The sequence below is a fragment of the Engystomops pustulosus genome, chromosome 6 (genome assembly GCF_040894005.1).
Source record: "Engystomops pustulosus chromosome 6, aEngPut4.maternal, whole genome shotgun sequence".
Taxonomy (NCBI): domain Eukaryota; kingdom Metazoa; phylum Chordata; class Amphibia; order Anura; family Leptodactylidae; genus Engystomops; species Engystomops pustulosus.
The window spans coordinates 74,926,084-74,949,564 of NC_092416.1; the positions used below are offsets into that span (position 1 = coordinate 74,926,084).

Here is a 23,481-nt window from a genome sequence, read left to right on the forward strand (position 1 = left end):
CATCTGCAGCCATTTTATGGACGGGAATGTCTGGCTGATGCGGAGCAGAACTAACAATAGATGAATTTTGGTAAATTACATAATATCCTGCCCCTCACACTTACACATTACAAAAAACTGAAAATTCCTTTAACCCCCTAAGGACGCAGCCATTTTACAGCTTAAGGCTCAGTCCCATTTTTTGGATTCTGACCTGCGTCTCTTTATATGGTTATAACTTTTACTTATTAAAGCGATTCTGAGATTGTTTTTTTCCCCACATGTTGTACTTCATTTTAGTGGTAAATTTTGGCTGATAAGTTTTGCGTTTATTTACAAAAAAAAGAAAAAAATGATGAATTTTTAGAAAAATTTGCCATTTTCGAAATTCAAAATCACTGCGTTTTCAGGCAGATCGATTTACCACCTAAATAACTTGCAGAATAACATTTCCCATTTGTCTACTTTACATTTTCATAATTTTTGAAATGTTTGGATACTTTATTTTGACGTCACGCGGCCTACAAATCGAATAGCGATTTTCCGTATTTTCAGAATTGACTATTTTGGGGATAAATACTGTTTGAAATTAAATTTTACATATTAAGCATCAAAAACCCCCAATATAACCAACCCAATATTCAAATCTGCACCCCTCAAGCTATCAGAAACAGCATTTACGAAGATTGTTAACCCCTTGAGATCTTCATAGTAATTGAATCAAAATGGCGGTGAAATTTAGAATGGTCAAATTTTGTCGGTTATATGTTCATTTAGCCCTAAAATTTACACATTTCCAAAAGATAAAAAGAGAAAACCCACCATAAAATTTGTTCTACAATTTCTCCACAGCGACCCCCCCACATGTGGACATTACTTGTGTTATGGGGGCACAGCGAGGCGCAGAAGGGAAGGAGCGCCCTGCAGCTGCCAGGATTTTAGTTTTCTCGTTGCCCCCTTTTGAAGGCTATAAAATTTTCGCTTTTCCGTTATTTGGGCCATGTGACAGCATTTTTTTTGCGTGATGAGATGCTTTTTCCAGTGTTACCATTTTGGGGTTGGTATCACCTATTGTTGAAAATATGGTCATGAGTAGAAAAGCATCAATTCTGTACTGGATTTTTTTACTTTTTTTTTCCGTGTTCACCGTATATATCCTAATAATCCTGTTATCTTTATTCTATGGGTCGATACGATTACGGGGATACCAGACATGAATATTTTTTCTTATGTTTTACTAAATTTGCCAAATAAAACCCTAATGTGGGGAAAAATATATCATTTTTGCATTGACGTCTTTCAAATGGCATAACATTGTTACGTTTTTGGCTACAGAGCTGGTTGATGGTTTGTTTTTTGCGGGACATGTTGTTCTTTGCAACAGTATCATTCTGGAGTACATATGTTTTGTTGATCACTTTTTATTGCATTTTTTGTGGGATATAATAGGTAAAAATCATAATTTTTGGCGGGTTTTTAATGTTTTTTTTTATGGCGTTCATCATATGGGTTCAATAGTTATTTAGTTTTATTCTATGGATTGTTACGGACGCGGTGATACTATATATGTGGGGTTTGTGTTATGATTTAGACTTTTTTGAGCTTTATATGTCTCTATGTTTTGGGCATTTTTAGTGATTTATAAAGTTATTTTTTGAAAAACATTTTTTTTTACATTTTTTACTTGATCCACCATGGGATATGAACAAGCAATCATCTGACTGCTTGTTCATGATAATACTCTGCAATACTGATGTATTGCAGGGTATTAGCAGTGCCAGCCTATGCAGATGCATAGGCTGACACTTTGCCTTTAAGATGACGTCACAGACGCCATCTTAAAGGCACTGCCTTCAGGCTTCTCTGGCGATCGTGGGGTAAAGACCCCCGGGAGCCCACTCCGACCGCGGGTGTTAGCCGGGGATGTCAGCGGTAGATTACCGTTGAAATCCAGCGGCTAATGATGCCGGTTCGGCTGCTGTGCAGCACTGAATCGGCATAGTCTCTGCGCAGTAGCTGTACTGCGCTGATCGCTATTCGCGGGTCTCAGCGCAGTACAGCTATGGCGCAGAGCGCTAAGGGGTTAAGGAAGGAATCATGTGTTGTTGAAGAAGGTTCTGATAGTTGCACTTCATTTGTAACTGTAAAAGAGGACCAACTCCTGCTGCAGAGAACATTCTCCAAATCATGACAATTCCTCCACCACCTTTCACTGACTTCTTTATGCACTTTGGGTTCAGTCTTTTCCAAACATAATGTTTCATTCACTTAGGAATGGCACACCATTTTTGCAAACTCTGAAAACTGGAAAAAAGCTAGTATTTGAATTGTTTTAATGCAAGACACCAGGTTCTGGTTACAGATCGTGTATGCATTTCTATGGAAACATATGCGATTGGGCCAAGGCCCGCCCTGAACCCTAGAGCTACGTTTGTAAACGCATTGTTAGCAGTATGTGTGACCGTACTCTTAGGGTGATGACACACATAGCGTTTTTGGACCGTTTTAAAGCATTTCAGTCAGTTTTTTACAGTTTTTTACAACCAGCCAAACACATGTAAAACATTTTAATGTTTTACAATGTTAAACACATGCTTTAAAACGGTCCAAAAACGCGACGGGTGGTGTCACACGTTAGGCCGGCGCCACACTTGGCGCTTTGTCTGTGCTTGCAAACGCAAATGCAGACAAAGCGCCATGTGTGGCGCCGGCCTTAGTGTTTTGATTCCGTTTTGTAACGGAATTAAATCACACTGTGGCAGCCCACTGACAATCACATATTCGTTTGTATGCAAATGCATGCGATCGGCAATCAGTCTTGCATTTACACAATACAAGTCACCGTGCGCTGATTGCCGATCACATGCGTTTGCATACAAACACATATGGAATCGAAACGCTAACGTGTGGCATCACCCTGAGGCTGCCAGTTAAATATGTTTTGTTAGATAGTTAAGAAAATTAGGTGTTACATCAACTTGAAGGTATCTGAAAATGTTTGAATATTTTGATCAGTGTCCCTTTAAAATTATATAATTTACATTTTTATTCTGTGCTTTAGAATATATACACATTTATAAAATAAGCTTAAAATACTGCTATTTTACTTGTGTCAGGATATATTCATAGGACTACACAATGACCTTGATCTCCAGTGTATATATTCCCTTTCTAGAAAACCAATTTACTGGTCTCATTACTATTCTCCCCATAATTAAATAAACCAATTAGGCAAGCCATAACTGGAAGGAGTCGTCACTACAACCTCCCAGGAGCAATCAGTGGTCACTCACATCTAAGGGAGAGCACTCTCTGACAGCACAGATAAATGTCCCCTTAGAATCGGCACAAAGCTGTTTAATACAACCTATGGCTGCCAGATGCCAAAATTGTTTTTTTTTTTTGTGGGGAGCCACAATTTGGAGAACCTGGTTGGAAGTATTGAGGTTGCAGTCATACCTTAGCCCTAGTGGCGAGGGAACTGAATATAAGAGAACAGCAGAGCTTAAAAGAAAAGAAAACCTACCATTTGATTTGATGCCTCATGAAGCAAACATACCCTGAGAATGCTGTAGCTACACTGATGCAGGATCAAATCTTGGTTAATCCCTGTACTGAGTGGTTTTGCTGATAAAACAGATATAAAATTATGATAATGAAGCTCTGCCCTTTCTATGGCTCCTTTAGCGCTTGCTTCCGCGCTTCTCCTAGCAGGAGAGTTTTTCTCCCCAGGAGATGATGATGCATTCACTTTTCTCCCTGCCAGACAGAATAATCATTTGCTGCACCATCCCCCAGCTGCTGTGTAGGAGTGATCCAGCTCAGGATAATCCGTGCTCGACTAGTCATATTTAGTCATGCTTGACTAACCTCCATTTGTAATTACAAGCTCCATGTCTAATGTGTTTATCTTGGCAGCCATGCTGATCCAGCTTTCCCAAAGTCCTGAATGTTATAATTGTTTTTTCATCAAAACCACTCAGCACAGGGATTAACCAAGATATGATCCTGCATCAGTGTAGCTACAGCATTCTCAAGGTATGTTTGCTTCATAATGCATGAAATTAAAATGGTAGGTTTCCTTTGAAGGACATCTATCACCATTTTCTCGGTGGTAGTCTGTCCCATAATGCACCCTTGTTACCTGTAGGGAATGATGGCTCCTCTTTTAGGGTCCTCCGTTACATCAAGAAAATAGACTTTTAAAAATATTCAAATGAGCCGGAGGCGCTCAAGGTCCCTTACAACGAGCGCCTTCTAGCTCCTCTGAGACCCAATTTATGCACGCCCCCCTGCCTCATTGTTATTCCCCACTCCCATGCCTCTCTGCGTCAACCGGCTGTCTGGAATTCTAGTGCAAGTGCAAAATCTTCTATTTTGCTTGGGTCGCATGTATCCTGTGCGGCTGAGCAAGAAATTAAGCAAGAATACATGGCGATACCTGCGATTGCATAGGATACCTGCAAACTGCGCAAGTCTGCGTGAGAATCCAGACAGCCGGGTGACGTCACCAGCTGTCTGGCCACAGAAAGGCATGGAAGCAGGGAATAACAATGGCGGGGGGGGGGGGGGGGCGCATAAATTAGGTCTCGGAGGAGCAAGGAGGCGCTTGTCGGATGGGACCTTAAGCACCTCCGGGTCATTTGAATATTTTTAAAAGTCTATTTTCTCGATGTAACGGAGGCTCTGGAGGAAGCGAAGAGAGGAACCATCATTCCCTACAGGTAACGAGGGTGCGTCATGGGACAGTCTACCACCGAGAAAAATGGTGATAGATGTCCTTTAAAGACTTTGGCGCTGCTGATTAGCCGAGAAGCTGGGACTCCTTGTGTGATATAGGACTATGCTGTGCAGAGAATGGCACTCCTTTCATCCATAAGCCAGAGCAAGGTCCTTTTACATGGACTGGAATGGTTGTGTGTCACTGGCCTAATGGTAGAACTCTCCACATGAAGTAACAAATTCCCATTAATCAGTCATTTGTTTATCCATAAAATTAATAGACTATCACATAGTAAAGGCACACAGATCACTATTGATAGAAGGCTTCATATTATTGTAAATTTTATTCACATTTTCTTTGACATAGACAAAAAGTGTTTTGTTGGTTCCGTCCTCTGAGTTGTGGGGTTTCCATATGTTGGGCATATTTATCAGGCTTTTTCTGCTATGACAAAAAGGGGAGTGGTTTTGTTAAAAGAAGATGCAGCACAAGCTGCGCCAAAAATGTGCTAAAAATCAGGTGTACATCTCAGATGTAAACTAAGCCAACTAATAAGAGGTACAGAGTTAGACTAGACAATATTCAGCCCCAATTTGTATATTGTGAGGTCACATGTAATGTAATGGGTTTCTGTACTTGAGAAGTGGCAGTAGTATTTGGATCATTTCACCAAAGTCTTTAAAATCTGTATGAAAAACGAAAAAAAAAACTTCCAGCGTTTGCTTATACTAAAAATAGCAGCAGTAAAGCTGAACCGGCCAGCAGAACAGTAGGAGCGGGACACATGGGCAATGTACATCCAACCATCACATCTCTCTGAACCTGAAAGCAAATACAAGATAATTAGAGTTATCTGCCAAACCACAAAGGGTTGTCAACAAAATCATCCATCCAATGAGGCGCAGATCGCTTGGCAAAATATAATCAAGACCGAAGCTAAAGAAAGCAACATAAGGCAGAGTTACAGAGTACTGAGCTGCATGCACAAGCCTACGACACTAAAGCCAAGACCACCAGAAAACATCTGCAGATGATATGAAGGTACCAGAACACGGGTACTGATGCTTCTCTTCATGACCAATAGGGGGCTCTCCAGGGTTAGTGGTTCAAGTGCCCAGTTATCAAAGTATTCCCTATCCGCAGGATAGGAAGTAACAAGCGGATCACCAGTAATGGGTTCTGCCACTCCATTCATTAGTATGGAGCACCGGTCTATATCTAGCACTCACATAGCTACATGCATAACATGCTATAAAAGGGTGATCCAGGGTTAGGAAAATTTGATGTTTTCTTGCCTAATCTTGGACAGCCTCTTTAGTCTGAGTGATTGCCATGATGTTCTCCTCCTTGTGGTCGGGTCCTGCACAAGCTAAAGTGGTAATGTTTTGCTGCAGCCATGACAGATAAGATGGAAGCAGGGAAGAAAGTGCGATCAATGTGGCAGAGACAATTATTCTGATTTTTTACCCAAACAAATCGATGGATACTTAACCAATCATCATATGTATTCAGCAGCTTTTGGAGATTTTTGACTATTTTTGATTATTGATTTGCTCTTCAGTTTATTTAGTAAAAAGATTACCCAGACATTAATCGATATTTACTGATGAAAATCAAGAGAAGAGTCGTCCAACAGATGCAACACTCGAAAAGGGATAATGTTATATCTCTAGGTTAGTAGTTAATGGAATTAATTACTGGGAAAATGTACGTAATGGACATCAGGGACCAATTATATCTGTCCTGGTTCCTGCTTTTTTGAGGAGTGAGCAGAGGGATAAACCTCTGAAATCCAGGTTGGGAAATGGTTAGTGGTTAATATAAAGGATTGCAGATATATTAACATGGTGCAGAAATTTCTGCTGTGATTTTCCGGAAAATAAAAGAATGCAATATGAAGGCAGTGTGTGGACGAGTCTGATATTTTACATCTAGTTACAGTTGTTACCTAGTTTCATCCTATTATTGTAATAGGTCTTTACAGTACACAGAGTGGCTGTTCTGCATCCTACACACTATAGCAATGGACAGTAAAGTTTGCATCTGATCAGACTTCTCTGCTGGACAGATTCCCAATTCCAGGACACAATATACTCACAAAGTGCATTATAACTACTCCAAGGTCGTAGAGTTACTGTGCTTTAATGTCAGACTATTGCTACAAAAACACAGGAAGGTCACTGTTCATTTCTTGCAGGAATATTCACATATATATCAAACTGTTCTTCCCACAGCATCATTCATATTCCCTCTATCCACCACAGGCATATCTAAGACTGTGGGGTCTTGCCAGGATATTTCATATCCCATATGTGTACATGTATTGTCATATGTTCGCACTATTGACTGATATAACCAACTTTGTTGTACCATTTGTGATCACTTCTATAATCAGATATAAAGTATGGCTTCATATGTTCCTTTAAATCCCAGACTTGCACAACCTTCATAATAAATTGGTCGTCCTATAATGTCCTGTACTAACACTTGACAAAGGAAACTCTGTCAAGTTTTGCTACTATTGCTTGATGCATGACCGTGATTAATCCTAGCAGTGCCGGCCTTACATTAATATAAACATAATGTCCTGTACTAATGTAAGGCTGCAAGCTGAGGATATATTACACAAACTTGTAGTTTTACATTCGCTGATACTTACCCTCTAGCCCTCTTGAAACATGTACATACTTCCTTGATTTCTTTGTACACCAGACGAGACAATAACTGAAAGTAGTAAGGAGAGAGGTTAGTAAATATCACAGCACATTATATCAGGGATATAATCTATATCTATCAATATATAGTTCATGGCCCAAGCTGTTGGGTGGACTTACTAAACAAGCCAGCAGATCAGCCGCAATAAGCATGTAGAAGACATAGTTCCAGCCCTTGGATGAAAGCACCGACGCCAGGGTAGGTCCTAGAGCGGCCCCTGTTTCACATAGAATACAAATATTAGAGATCATCCCCTCAAAAATACATAGCAATACACACAGGAGATTTACTTTAGTCTGATATCGGGAAATCCAATGCTGCAATTTGCCTGAACCGAGCACTTCATATTTATGTTGTATTAAAGGGGCAATGATCTTAATGGGGAGGGATTAGGAGACTTACTTATGACAAGAAGGGGGGGAATCAATTCTCACTATTTGATAGAGGACGCTTGCCTGACCTGCCACTCAATTCTAAAATATACGAGGGTCACAAATTGCAGAGCACAGCACTTGGCTATCTCTGGTATTCTTTTTCACTGTCTCCAAGAGTACCAAAGGTAGTCGAGCAGAAGGAAACATACATTCATTAGTAAGAACTGGACCCTCATTCTCTTACTTAGTAGCCAACAGGGCTCCACTAATCTTGTTATTGTTATAACCAAACTTGTAGATAGGGTATAACAAAACTAGTACAAGCTCTTTAAAAAGGTAAGTTGTTTATAATTTAACAATTACTATAGTCAGATCATTAGATGTCATGAACTGACCTATCGATCCACTACCGTCGATAATGGCAGTGACAGTAGAAAGGGCCTTGGCATTTCCACGTAAAGACTCATGCGTTCCCTGCAAATAAAACCAGAAAAATTATTATCCCAAAATCCATCTTATGAGCTAAAATGCATGATATAACAGGGAAACCTCAGGATGCAGAATATAAATAGTTATTATGCTGCTGACATGAACTTACCAGATCTGCAGACACTGCTGTAGTGATAAGTGAATACGGACCATTGACCAGCATACCACATATGATGAGCATAGCTGCAGAGAGAAAAGTCATAAATATAACGCCAAATATGCATGGAAATAGAAACATAGGTGAAGTAATCATAATGATAGAATACATACCAACTGTGGTGGAAACTGCTGTCTGCCCAAAATGATTATAGATGAACAACTAAAATAAAATGTGTATAGAATTATATATTGAAAATAAATACCATATACCAGCTGTACATATATACATATTAACTGATGTACATATGTAATGATGAACCAAGTGCATCACTAAATACAAGATGATGAACACCTATACAAGCTGTACATATATAGCAGAAGAAACTCAGCTTATGCCAGTATGATCCACATCACTACAGGCGGTCCCTTACTTAAGAACACTCGACTTATATACCCCTAGTTACAAACGGACCTCTGGATATTGGTAATTTATTGTACTTTAGTCCTAGGATACAGTAAACAGCTGTAACAGTTATCAGAGGTGTCTGTAATGAAGCTTTAGTGTTAATATTGATTCTTGAGACAACCCAACATTTTTAAAATCCAATTGTCACAGAGACTGAAAAAGTTCTGTCTGGGATTACAATGATAAAATATACAGTTCCGACTTACATGCAAATTCAACTTATGAACAAACCTACAGACCCTATCTTGTATGTAACCCGGGGACTGCCTGTATTTACAAAGGTAGATAACATAATACCAGCTGTACAGGTAAAATTATATCACAGAACATGGGCAGGATATTTCATATTACCATCTAGATAAAAGAAGCTCAGGGATAATGTTGTCCCTTTTATTTCTTCTTAGTATGTACATTTGTCTCCAGCTAGATAATAATAGAATATGAAGTTCTTTTAACCACTAAACACTCACCATGGGGGCTGTAAGGATCAGCATAATGGTGCAGGTGATGGCTCTTCCGCCAATGTAATCAGATATTAAACCAGCCAATATTCCACCTAGAAAATAGAAAAAAAAAATCTTTGGAACCAAGTGGTTGAAATAATAACATAACACCTTTTTTTCCCAAAATCCACTCTTTCCAATTGTGTAATTTAAAGGGGTTTAATATTGTTTGATTAAAGAAAAGTTATACAATTTTCCAATATACTTTTTGTATCAATTGGTGTTTTTTTTCTAGATCTCTGCTTGCTTTGCTTCTATAGAAAGCAAGACTGCATATGGGGTGTTAATCATTTACTTGTGTGTAAAATGATTGTAGAGAGTCACAACATCCCCAGTTATCAGGCTGCGTTCACATGTTGTGTTGCAAACCACAGTCCAAGTGCATTAGGGGAGACCAACTCCCAAACTCAGATGCGTTTAGACACAAACACTTGCGTCCAGGAACTAGCAACATGTGTATTGTCAGTTAGCAAGGCAAAGCATGTGTTGCAAGGGTTTAGGTCTAAGCACATCTGCATTCAGTATTAAATCCTCCCCACTGCAATTGAATTGCATATCAAAGCATAATGTGTGAACACAGCCTGTGGGTGTGAAGGAATACTTAGGATATAATGTTGTGCTAATCAAAGGACACTTAAATGTTTTTGTTTTCAAGGAAAACTATAATTTATGGCAGATGTTATCAGCTAACTCCTTGGGCTGCTTTCATATAAATGTAAGTTAAAGCAATGTAAAAGGAATGTAAATGCAACATGGGAAAGCAGCCTCAGCTACAGTACTAACAAATCTTTAAATACTCCTCCCCAGCCAATGATAAAATAAAAGACCGCTCTGCTTGTAGATATTATCCCAGGAAAGACCAAGCACAGCTTACCCAGTATTCCGCCTGCATCAAACAATGTAGACATGTCTCCAGCCTTCTGGGGATCAAAGTGAGCTGGAAGAAATAAATGGCATATATGTAAGTGAATATAGAATATATACATTGTCTACGACCTAGAACCTCATGACCTGCTCCCAGAAGAGTTGGACCGGCAAGAAGTTATAACATTATAGGGAAGTTAAGGAGTGAGTCAGTAATGTAAGCTCCAGAAGCTTATAAATCACTACTTCCCACTCCCACACCTCATCTAGGATTTCTTACAAACATATCCACCATTCACATGGATTATTGTACAGATGGTGGCACTAAGCATCAGGCTACATTTAGACGGCCGTTGCCAAAACGGTGGCACGCGGGGAGAGGAGGAGGAGATGAGCGCCGCCCCCCCCTTTTTCCACAGGAATATAGGGCGCACGGCGCCGTGTTTCGTCGAAAGATAGGACATGTCCCATCGTTCTACAGGGTTTGGAGCGGTACGGTGCCGTGGCACTGTACCGCTCCCATTGGGCGACGTGCGCCCACTGCCGTCTATGGGGGGGGCGTATATCGGCCGTATATACACACGTCCTCCATACGTTCATCTGAATGTAGCCTTAAACTGGCCATACATTAACCAAACAATATGATTTTGATGGGTTTAACCAACCATCTTTTATTGGGGACCCCCTGCATTTCACACCCCTGATGTTAGAGAGATACAGGTAGACAGTTACATCTCGAGAACCTATTGCTTTTGTTTTCAAGAAGAGAAGCCACTGCCACCAGATGCTTCTCCTCTGTCCCAAGTCAGTTCAAGTGAAGCTCTTGGCATTGCAGAGGGTGCGTGTGAATGGGGGAGTTGGTTAAGACATCCAATTGTTCAACAAACAGCCATCAATAAAGGATTAGGCTTAAAAATGTCCATGCTGTGGCCTTTCTAGGGTGTACAAATATTAGCAATTCCTCTCTGTTTGCACTCTATACTTCCAATAATCTACCAAGGACTGAGAAGTTGTTAAATCAACATCTAAAGCTCCATGATCAGCTTCAGTGATACATAGATACTCAGCAATTCTTATTTATTTACTCTCCCAATGTGTAGGGGGACACCTCCGTGGAATTTCTTCAGTCTTTTGTGAATAAAGCTTTCCTATTATCTAAAGAAAAGTTCTTTGATATAATATGATGCTACCTGCACATGAAACGGGCAACAATAGACTGAGAATAATGGACAATATGGTCATTTTTTCATGCCTCAGTCTGCAATCCATTGTCAGCTTTATTATGTAGATCTAATATGTGATACTGATCCCCGTGAACCCAATCCCTGGCCATTCTTACCCACGTTGGCGATGTAGAGGGGGAGCCAGTACAGGAACGTGTAACTGACCAACTTGGCAAACAACAAGCACAGCGAGAACTCAACCACTCCCTGTGGAGAGAAGAAATCCAGGTCAGGTAAAAAAAAATGCTACGTGTGACAAGAAAAAAAACTCCCTCCACCAGGTCCAGCTTACCGGGATCTTTAGGGCTCCCCAAAAACTAATGGCCTGTGGGTGCTCGATCTGCTCTGCGTGACCAACAGTCTCGTCCTGTTCAGTCTCTGTCTGAGTCTTCAAGATATTCTCAGTGCTGCTGTTCATCACTTGGCCATTTTCCAGGTCACCTTTGTCCTCTTCCTGGAATAAACGTATCAAAGGGAGTAGAAAATGTAATTATATACTAGGTTTTTTTGTTTTATATTGTGCTGTACAAGTTGCATTGACTGAAAAAAATTGCCATAAGCTGGAAGTGTATGCAGAACTTACCATTTGATCAGGGGGAGTGCAACCAACATCTTCTGGATCTATGTAAATGAGAAGAAAAGGAGTAAACATAGTTGCTTCTGTCTGGAGCAGTTACCAACTAATAGAAGTTGTGGATTTCATGAAAAGCCTTTTCACCAACACCACCAAATCCAACACTTTACTTCTTTCGTATGTGCCACTAATCTTATTCTTGTACTTTGGAAGATTCCAACAATTCCAAAAAAAATGTCTGGAATCGGTTAACCTGCAACTATTACAGGACGCAGAGAATAAGAACCCTTGCTCACAAACTACTTTCTTGTGCGAGTCTACATCAGGCAGATCTCTGATTGGTAGACTTTTGTGCTATGTACTCGATCATTATTCACATTCCATTGATCCAATCACTTCAAAGAAAAAAGCAGCATGCACTACTACAAAACATGCCCATTGATATCTCCCAAGCACGTGTAATAAAGTAGTAGCTCAGTGCTGTGTAATTTCAATGTGAAAACCTGACAACTCGGATTTTCAGACACAAGACTACACAAACTGATGCTTAGATAGAACTATGATTGACATTCGCCAAACAAGAATCAAAATCTGATGATCTGCACTGAACAAAATAGTACAATTTTACTCTTGATCGAGGGCCACCGACCTTAGAGCTAGTGAAGGGTCCTCTTTGACACCAGCAGTTCTATTATGAGAGATCAATGTTGGTCTAGATCAGGGGTCTCAAACTCAATTTACCTGGGGGCCGCTGGAGGTAGATTCTGGGTAAGGCTGGGCCGCATCAAGTTTTCCGCACAAAATGCGCTTACAAAATATCATTATTCAGATTCAAATGTCATGGCGTCTCCCAGCGCAAGGAAAGCCCCAAGCTGGGAGACATGTTTTCTCTATGAACGCGTCCTGTGCACCGAGGGGTCCCAAGCTCCTACCGCACTGAGCCCAGTCAGGGACACTCCATCCCCCCCTCCCCCCCGGTACTTGTCTCCCCGTGTCCCTCCCATCAAAGAAGATGAAGTCGCCGCTCTGACCTGCACCAAGTGCGTTCAGAGCGGCGACTTCATCTTCTTCAAGTACCGGAGGGAAGGGGATTAACCGGTTACGGGCCCTTTCCTGTTTTTTCATGTCCATTTTTCACTCCCCACCTTCAAAAATCTATAACTTTTTTATTTTTACACGTAAAGAGCTGTGTGAGGGCTTGTTTTCTGCGTAACAAATTGCACTTCATAGTGATGGTATTAAATATTCCATGCCATGTACTCGGAAGCGGGAAAAAAATTCCAAATGCAATGAAAATGGTGAAAAAACGCATTTGCGCCATTTTCTTGTGGGCTTGGATATTACGTCTTTCACTGAGCGCCCCAAATGACATGTCTACTTTATTCTAAGGGTCGTTACGATTAAGGGGATACCAAATTTGTTATAGGTTTATAATGTTTTTTACAAAAATTAAAACCTCCTGTACAACAATTATTTTTTTGATTTTGCCAACTTCTGGCGCTAATAACTTTTTTATACGTTGGTGTACGGAGCTGTGCGTGGTGTCATTTTTTGCGAAATTTGATAATATTTTCAATGATATCATTTTTAGGACTGTACGACCTTTTGATCACTTTTGATAGATTTTTTATATTTTTCAAAATGGCAAAAAAGTGCCATTTTCGACTTTGGGCGCTAGTTTCTGTTACGGGGTTAAAAGCATTGAAAAAACGTTATCATATTTTGATAGATCGGGCATTTTCGGACGCGTCGATACCTGATGTGTTTATGATTTTTACTGTTTATTTATATTTATGTCAGTTCTAGGGAAAGGGGGGTGATTTGAAATTTTAGGTTTTTTTATTATAATTTTTTTTTTTTTTTAACTTTTTTGTATTTTTATTTATACTATTTTTCAGACTCCCTAGGGTACTTTAACCCCAGGTTGTCTGATCGATCCTATCATATACTGCCATACTACAGTATGGCAGTATATGGGGATTTTCCTCCTCATTCATTACAATGTGCTATCAGCACATTGTAATGAAGGGGTTAAAACGAAATAGCCTCGGGTCTACGGAAGACCCGAGGCTACCATGGAGACGGATCGCCGTCCCCCGATGACGTCACGGGGAGCGGCGATCCCAGGTAAGATGGCGGCGCCCATGCGCCGCTATCTTTTTGAGGCTGCCGGCAGCTTTGCCGGCAGCCATCGCTGTCAAAACACCCGCGATCGGTGTTAGCACCGATCGCGGGTGTTACCGGTAAGCCTTTGCTGCAATATGCAGCAAAGACTTACCGGCTATGGAGAGGGCTCGGCCCGTGAGCCCTCTCCATGCAGGTGGGGGCCGCAAAATATTGTCCCGCGGGCCGCAGTTGGCCCGCGAGTTTGAGACCCCTGGTCTAGATCCTATTTGGTACCTTCCTTCCATTATCTCTAATGATATGTAATGCTGGAAAGTTCTTTCATGTACCCAAAGTTATTCCCAACTACAGCACTAAAATGCAATTCTCCTCTTGTGGGTCAGTCTGCATTACCTCCACATCCACACTAGGGGGAAGTATTTGAGAAATTACGTACAGTACATTTGCCACTCACATTCAACGAGGAAAAAGAAGCAGATGACTCCGCATGATCCAATGATGATTCCAGGAACAATGAACGACAGACCCCAGGCAGTGGAGACAAATGCTCCTGCAATAAGAGACCCCAGTATGTTCCCCACAGCAGTGTGAGAATTCCAGATTCCCATGATAAATCCTCTCCTGTAAAGGCACATATAAAGGGTTAAGAGGACTGACACAATTATAACAATTTTTATAATTTGTAAAGTATGAAGATAACAAAGTAACCTAAATGTTTATAAACCGTGTTCAGGTGCTATTGCTTAGCTGCTACCACTCATGTCATTTACTATAAAGTGATTCCACAACTCTCAGATTACTCAGTCTATAAATACATTTATAAAACAGTCACTTACTTTCCTTTACCAAACCAATTTCCCATGCAGGCAACAACTGCCGGCCACCCAGTCGTCTGAGCCAGTCCATTCAATATCTGTTGAATGTGAATATAAAGAAGGTCACTAACAACAGGACATACACTTTAACATATAGAGATGGAGCAGTGAAATAGTATGGAAACAGGGGATACCATATAGAGATGGGACAGTGAAATAGTAAGGAAGCAGGGGATACCATATAGACATGGGGCAGTGAGATAGTATGGAAACAGGCGATACCATATAGAGATGGGACAGTGAAATAATATGGAAACAGGGGATACCATAAAGAGATGGGACAGTGAAATAGCATGAAAGCAGGGGATACCATATAGAGATGGGGCAGTGAAATAGCATGGAAGCAAGGGATACCATATAGAGATGGAGCAGTAAAAAAGTATGGAAGCAGGGGATACCATATAGAGATGGGACAGTGAAATAGTATGGAAACCGAGGATAACATATAGAGATGGGACAGTGAAATAGCATGAAAGCAGGGGATACCATATAGAGATGGAGCAGTGAAAAATAGCATGAAAGTAGGGGATACCATATAGAGATGGAGCAGTGAAATCGTATGGAAGCAGGGGATACCACATAGAGATGAGACAGTGAAATAGTAAGGCAGCAGGGGATACCATATAGAGATGGGGCAGTGAGATAGTATGGAAGCAGGGGATACCATATATAGATGGAGCAGTGAAATAGTATGGAAGCAGGGGATACCATATATAGATGGGGCAGTGAAATAGCATGGAAGCAGGGGATACCATATATAGATGGGACAGTGAAATAGTAAGGCAGCAGGGGATACCATATATAGATGGGGCAGTGAAATAGCATGGAAGCAGGGGATACCATATATAGATGGGACAGTGAAATAGTAAGGCAGCAGGGGATAAGCTGTGATAAGTATAACGGCGATGACATGTTAAGAGTAATAACAGAGTGAGAACATAGAGCTCCATATATTTTATACATTCGGATATGATATGCTTTACAACTTGTGTCCTATAAACAAGAGTTTTCTGCACGTACAATCTGACACTGGTAGTTACCTGAAAAAGTATATAGTACCAGAGGGCATGAATATTCCAGTAAAAGCCCAAACCGAGGAAGGATGTGAACACCCCACATACGATCATACCGCCAGACAAGTAATAACGCAAAGGAAGACGCTCTCCAAAAATACCACTGCAAAAAACACAAATATAAGACTTTACTTCAAAATTTGTCTCCAAACCAAATTGATCAGTTTCAGTATTAGGAAACCAAAAGAGCATTGATACAAGAAGTGATCCGTTACAGTAAAGAACCCATTTTGTGAAAACATACAGTATTAGTTTCTACATTTTGTTATTGGAGGCAATGATAAAGCAGTTATGGTATATTCTTGTACATAGGGGCAGCATTATCTTACCGTACATTTTTTTTAAAATTTTTATTAATTTCCTCCCTTTCCCTTTAAACTTTTTCAATAACAAATATTACATTTCAGAGCTATTAATTGCATTTTACCCTTACCTTCCCTCCCCTCCTGGCAGTATGATAGTGATAGGCTTGTACACAGGAGCAACATTATAGTAGCTATATTCTATTACATAGGAGGCAGTATTATAGTAACTTGTTCCGGAAGAACGGACAATTTTGGTATTAGCTCACAATAAACGTTTTCCCAGTAATGTTGCACCTATTCCTGCAAATTGTGACTATTTTGCTCTTAAGACTTTTTTTCATTGGCCGGTCAATTATCTGAACATGTTTTTTCTGCGGCTCATATTTCTTCCTTTCAAAGGTCAATAACAGCAGCCAAACAGGGATTTAATGTGTTTATCTAGCTGTCGACAAGAAATGAAAAAAAAGAATTGCATTTGGCTGAACTTCTGACTAAACACTGTAATTTACAGAGAAATTAGCCATGTTATTTAATGAATTTTCCAGTAAGGTGACCGAGCCGCAATATTTTAGAGCTTTATACAGTATAACAACCTTTGGGCCTAGTCTGCATAGTAAGATTATTGTATAAAAATATATATGTGCAGGCGGTCCCCTACTTAAGAACACCTGACTTACATACGACCCCTAGTTACAAACAGACCTCTGGATTTCGGTAATTTAATGTACTTTTGCTTTGGGCTACAATAAACAGTAATTATAACAGTAAATATAACAGTTATCAAATGTGTCTGTAATTAAGATTTATTGTTAATCCTCGTTCTTATGACAATCCAGAATTTTTAAAATGCAAATTGTCCCCCCCCAAAAAATTTGCTGGGGTTACAATTGTAAAATATACAGTTCCGACTTGCATACAAATTCAACTTGAGAACAAACCTACAGAACCTATCTTGTACGCAAGTGAGGAACTGCCTGTATTACAATGCCTCTATACCGGATAAATGGGGATGTGTCCTCATCACTTATACTACAAGTGTTGTATATTAATGTAAATATAATTACTTTTATTTAAATGTCTGGTCCAGCTCACTACTTCCCCAAAATGTAGTCAATTTTATACAAAATCTAACTGGCCCTTTAAACTCAGTTTGGGCACCAGCACAAGGTGCTGTACACGGCAGTGGCAGTGCCAATTACTGTGATTACCCCACCACATGAGGTCAACTCTTTAGAAGAAAGGTAAAAGAGTCGACACGTTGCTGCGGTTTCATTGAGTTTCTTATATGTAATGAGGCAGCTTTTCATGTCATCAACACGTATCCTGTCTATATAGGAACTTATCTCCCTGTCGTTCCACCTTGATGACCTACCTGATGAACATGCCAATGGCATAAGCCACCAGGAATGAGGTGTCCAGGGAACCCAGAAGCTGCTTGTAATTGGCATGATCTGCAAGAAAACAGCACATGTTAATACCCAGTAAGCTCCAGTGAAAGATGTCAGTACCACAAGCAGCACTGACCTGTTAAACATCGATACCTAGAAACCTTTATGAAGTAGAGCGTATAGCTCCACTAATCTAGAGCTTCCTGGCCAGGGAATGTAATGCCAGAAATACAGTAGAGACTGTTCTCCAACCATGCAGAGGACTGGAAGCAATAGGTCATTAGCAGAAGTTACTTAAACCCAAAATTTCAAAAAAGGTGGGGGCACCCAGTTTCTACCATTGTATTCCATTATATGATCCACAATCATCACAGTCTAGAAAATAGATTTGGAACAAGTGGAAAAGCTGAGAAATACCTCTCATCATATGATTTGCCATAAGGAAGTGGCAGATCATGTGTCAATCTGTAAAAGACATGTTTTTTCCAATGGAAGTTATTTTTAAGAATGGAGCAGTTTCCTAAAAATAGCCTTAAACAAAAGAGCATAAGAAGACTGCTCCTTACTCATCCCAAGTGTGATACTACGCCATAGCTGCACGAGAGATGAATGATCATGTTTAGAGAACACTTCCCCCTTAAAGAGAACGTCATTGTGGATGCACCCTTAGGCCGGCAGCGTTTTGAACCCGTTTAGGCAGTTTTTAAGGAGCCTGTTAAAAAACGCATGCGTTTTACCAATTATCTTAATTTTAAAGGGGTCAAAAACGGATCCATTTTTTAATGGACTGCATAAAAACGGCCCAAAAACAGGGCCTATGGGTGCTGTCACATGGTGAGTTTTCGGTTAGATCTTGGTCAGTTCTTGGTGTGTTTTTAAATTCACTGAAAACTCATGGTGTTTTTGCATGTTTATCATGCGTTTGGCTGGTTTAAATCTGTTTTTCTTCATTTGTGGAAGTTTAAGCAGCTGTGAAAATGTTAATACAGGATTCAAACCAGCCAAACGCATGGTAAACAAGCAAAAACGCATGCGCTTTCAGTCCGTTTAAAAGTCACTATTAATGGTTCAAGAAGAAACTGTAACAGCCCCCTAACTAGACAGGAGAGAGTTGTGTGTAAGCCAATAAATATGGCTTTTAGGCTCGGTTCGCTTTTCCAAAACTGTCAGGTTTCGGCTGATGCAGATTGCAAAAGCTTTTTTACTTTGTATGGGTCAGGAAAAGATCAGTAAAAACCTGAAGCTTGCTGAAAGCATGAACAGAGCCTAATGGTGCGTCACACACATGAATGTTTATCATGCTGGTTTGAATCTGTTTTTATTCATTTCTGGAAGTGTAAGCAGCTGCAGTAACATTTTCACAGATGCTTACACTTTCAGAAATGAAGAAAATCCGATTCAAACCTGCCAAATGGATGGTAAACATGGATGCATTTTCAACCAGGCTTGTTCGAAATGTTGCATCTTCTTTGATCTGATATATAAATTTTCCTACAAACGATAACTAACTATTAATATGGTGAAGGCGAGGATTGAAATAAACTTCTTCTGTATTAAATTAAATGAAAAATTTGGTTTGTGTCATATTCCTATTTAACTGTCTACCAAAGAGTACCTCTGCATCCCTCCAAGTCACCCAGAAATGTCAGGATTGCATTGTTTTACTTACCAAACGGCGCCCAGCTACACCATGTTGTGTCATTGTCAGAAATGTTTGCAGGTGGATTCGGAATCTCTGAACAGTTTCTGTGTAGTTGACTCTGTAATCAAAACATTAAAAACCCATTCAGTCTATAAAACCATTATGGTTCAAGACAGCCATTTCATATGGGTATCTGGATACATTCACTAAAATTACAGTCGCCCAGCTTTCCTAGACTCCTGAATGGCAAATCAAGCTTGGCGCATGTGGTATATCCTCTGTTGCTGTACTGCTGAATAGGAACGAGGATTTAGGTCTCATGTCTAACAAAGAACAAGTACATGCCAGAGCACAGGGAATATCTAGCAGGGATTGAATAACCTCTCATGGAAAAGTGCCAACACTGTAAAGGAGGGCAGAGGCCGGTAATGTTATTTGCTTTCTTTGATAGACAGCCCTGTCATATGGATGTATGAAGCTGATTAGTATCAATGAATAAATATTTCATTCAGAAAAATGTGAACAGAGTTTATTTACAGCTTGATACAATCTAAGAAATACCTGAATACAATGTAACAGCCAAACCTCATCCCAACCAAAATAAGGAGCATATACATATATACTGCCCCATCATCAGAGCATATAGGACCACTGACCTTCACAACACTGATGGGCTTCCGGGAAAGATGATAACTTGTATAAAATAAAAATGTCAGAATGATAATTAACCCTCGATACCTGGAAAAAAAAAAAATGATTGTATGTAACGTTTACCTCTATGTGTGTTGTTCTTTCACATCCCAATTGCCACAATGACATTTGCCCAATTTACCCCCAGAGGCAGTGCTACCCTTCCCAATCACTCTCAATGTCAGGGTTTGTCGAGCTGCCTGACTGTCGGCACTCGGACAGTCAGGGGGCTCTGTCTTCCCTTGCTGTCAGCACGACATTGTTGTGTACCCATATAAAGTTGACAAGAGATCTGTTCTTCGTGATAAAGTTGACACAGTTTCTGATTTTTCTAATGCAGAGCAAGGACAGATTAGTCACATGGCGGAGGAAATCGGCTCCAGCTGTAGTGTGACGAATACAAACCACAAGCAGAAAGGACCGATAATGGTGGGGAACCCTCTGACACTTGCTAAATACTAGTATGTCATTTACTTTCTCCATCCAGGACTGAAGTATTACACAAGAGAAGCCCCAGCTTGACATTAGTATGCAGCTCCATATGCTGTGCAGTTTAATGCTATCCATTAATCTATTGCTCTCTGGTACCAGCCACTTCAGGCTATGTAGAGTCCTACTCCAGTGAGACACCCCCATAAACAGTCCACTTCCAAAAACCTCTGGAGACAATTAACTCCAAGTGAATGACTGATATCAGTATTATTATTACACCCTGCACATGTTTGCTGGAGCGGCTACTTTAATCTCTACATGCACGTGCATTTCACTCAAAACTAAGCATGTTATCAGACGCAGGGCAGACTGGAGCGCTTTGCTGACACAGGCTGGGGACTGTGGTTTTCTATTTTAGAAAAGAGAAATGATGAGCTTTTAAAGTTTCTAGATGTTGTAACAGACACAGTGATACAATGTTCATGGTAAGATGTGACCTTAACTGCACAAGACGTCTGCAGATGTAGGAGCAGTAGTCAGCAGTCTGTACACCATCAGCCACCATACTACAGATATCCGTACGACCGATGCTGTATACGCACCAAAGTAATCATGTTGGTTTATTGCAGCGGTCACTATTTGACCATAACATTATTACAGTAGCAAAGTAGCTCCCTATAAGACTCAGAAATAGTATGGCAAAATACTGACCACCGCTGCGTAAAAGCATACAGCGTAGATAAAGACTTAAAGAAGGTGACTTATCTATCTAGATTGCTGGAGATCTTACTGCTGGGAGTCTGGGACCACCAGTGACCACAACAGGATTAAAGTCCTACTGGGAATAAATCATTGCACTACATAACTCTCTGGCAGCACCATAGAAGTGAAGGGTGCACCAGTCATGCACTCACCCTAATGCTCCACTAACAGGGGGACCATCAGTCACCTGATTACTAGAGGTCCCAGTGGTCAGACCCCTATGCTATGGATAAGATAAAGTGGTTGTCCAACAAAAGTAAAAGTAAAGTAAAAGTATATATGAAAACAGAAGCATGTTTCCACAAAAATTAAGCAGACATTTGTAAGGAATTAGAAAGTTTCTAAACTTTTGTATATGATAAGGACTGATTTTCACAGTGCCACCAGTGGGGGAGGAGATATTGCAATGTAGAACATTTCTTAGAGTGACCTAAAATTTGTGCACTGGACAGAAAGGAATTGTATTATTAATGCTCCCTTTTCAATTATGTGCAGTCATTTTGATAAATATGGCAGAATTTGTAAAGAAATTTGGAGATTAGTGCCTCCGACTTTCTTCTGATTTCACCAATTTTAAAATTTGGTGAGAAATCTACATCTGCACATTACGGTCTATGAAAAAATACATGGCTATATACAGAGCTATGTAGAGAGATATTCATGAAGACGACAACAACACAGTCTGAACAGACAATGGAATATTCTGATCTATTCCCGCACTTGTACATCCTCCATTAAAATCTGCAGTACAAGTATGTGCCTTCTCTGAAATAACAAGTGTGCAGGGAGACAAGTGAATATTTTAGCTCGGTTGGTTGTACATAAAGAGTCAACTCTCTTTTTGTAGCTTCTACATCCAGACACTTTGCAGAAAAACCTTTTTAACTCTCAAAGTAGAAACTATTCAGAGGAAGAATGGCTGTTCTGCACAGCTCTGAACCCTGCAGCCCCCATTAGACCGAAGGTCACATCCCCATCCCCCGGCTGTACACACAAGACATAGGGAATCTCTTACCAGCTATCCCTGGACACAGCACGCAGCAGCCTGATGGCTGGAGCCAGGGGAGATCTCATAGTCATTGTATCACAGGAGTGAAGCAAATAATAAAGCAGTTCCTGGGAAGGTTAGAGATGACTGATGTCCTGAGCTCCTGGATACAGGATCACACGTCTCAGCTGCTCTTCTCCATTATATACAGGAGCCACCCCACCTTCACACACCCATCCAGATCCTCAGCCCTCAATGAATGAGAATTAGGAGACAGCATGTGATTCCAGAGGTCATGTGACTACAAAGGGTGGGGTCCATTACAGAGACTTAATGGGGGGGGGGGGTTAACTCCATAGACAAATGAAAAGTGCATTAATGTTGCAATAATGTAACAAGTCTGCTAAAAAGAAGTGGAGCACAAATGGAAAGGAACCAGATCCCGTAGATGGCAAAAACAATAAACCACAAGCAACAATTATTTCTGCATCCAAAAATACACCAAATATACCACAAATGATTCACGTTGAGAAAAGATACCTGTCCTGTAAAAATATGTTGCAGATATTGTGAAAAATTAATGTTAAGGTTTCTTTGTAGCAGTTTTTCATCAGTTCGGAATCCTATTTTATGGATCCAGACATGGGATATTCCTGTACCCTGCTCGCATTCTTTAGAAAAAACAGACAACTTTCCTTTGCTGGTTTTTACACAAAACTACGCCAGGTCAGATCTGGCATAGTTTGCTCAATGGCTGCACCATCCACTGGATACATAAAGATGCCTGAGGGCGCGTTAACACATTCCGCTAGCGTCCCGTTCATAACGCGATGCTAGCGCACAAGAGGCGGGGCTCGGGCCGATCGCATATGCGTTTCCCAGGATTGATAACCAGATCGCATGCGGTTCACTTGAAACGCATATGCAATTGGCCCGAGCGCTGCCCCCTGTGCGCTAGCGTCACATTAGCTGAACGTATGTTGCGTTTTTGCAACCTTGTAAAACACATCAGTTTTGCATGCTGGCTTTTTAAATGGATTTTTTGGATAAAGGGTCTTAAATTAGCGTTTTCTCCCTTGCGTTTTTTTGTTTCTACGGTTTTTGAGGTGCGTTTTCATAGGGGTTGCGATTTTTTGAAAACGCATGTGTTTGTGGTCTGCGTTTTGAAACGCATGTGGATTACATGCACAAAA

General features: G+C 40.5%; 1 protein-coding gene across 3 annotated transcripts; it reads right to left on the reverse strand.

The window, feature by feature from the left end:
• Window positions 1–5,018: 5,018 nt before the first annotated feature.
• SLC37A2 (solute carrier family 37 member 2) lies at window positions 5,019–22,570 on the reverse strand. 3 transcript variants are annotated; one of them, XM_072156604.1, is made up of 19 exons: window positions 22,316–22,569; window positions 20,073–20,154; window positions 19,444–19,534; window positions 17,759–17,837; window positions 16,049–16,184; window positions 14,970–15,046; window positions 14,588–14,754; window positions 12,019–12,056; window positions 11,728–11,889; window positions 11,552–11,642; window positions 10,223–10,285; window positions 9,316–9,401; window positions 8,551–8,599; window positions 8,390–8,463; window positions 8,187–8,265; window positions 7,537–7,634; window positions 7,362–7,426; window positions 6,801–6,860; window positions 5,019–5,524 (listed from the first exon to the last, which is right to left on the reverse strand). In XM_072156604.1, exons 1-18 carry the CDS (start codon window positions 22,378–22,380, stop codon window positions 6,815–6,817), a joined length of 1,548 nt encoding a protein of 515 aa, XP_072012705.1. In that variant the 5' UTR covers window positions 22,381–22,569; the 3' UTR covers window positions 5,019–5,524; window positions 6,801–6,814. The 3 variants fall into 3 exon arrangements, with proteins under 3 accessions (XP_072012705.1, XP_072012707.1, XP_072012706.1); XM_072156606.1 differs by lacking the exon at window positions 6,801–6,860; XM_072156605.1 differs by lacking the exons at window positions 5,019–5,524; window positions 6,801–6,860 and adding an exon at window positions 5,587–6,090 and having other exon boundaries at window positions 22,316–22,570.
• Window positions 22,571–23,481: the final 911 nt, after the last annotated feature.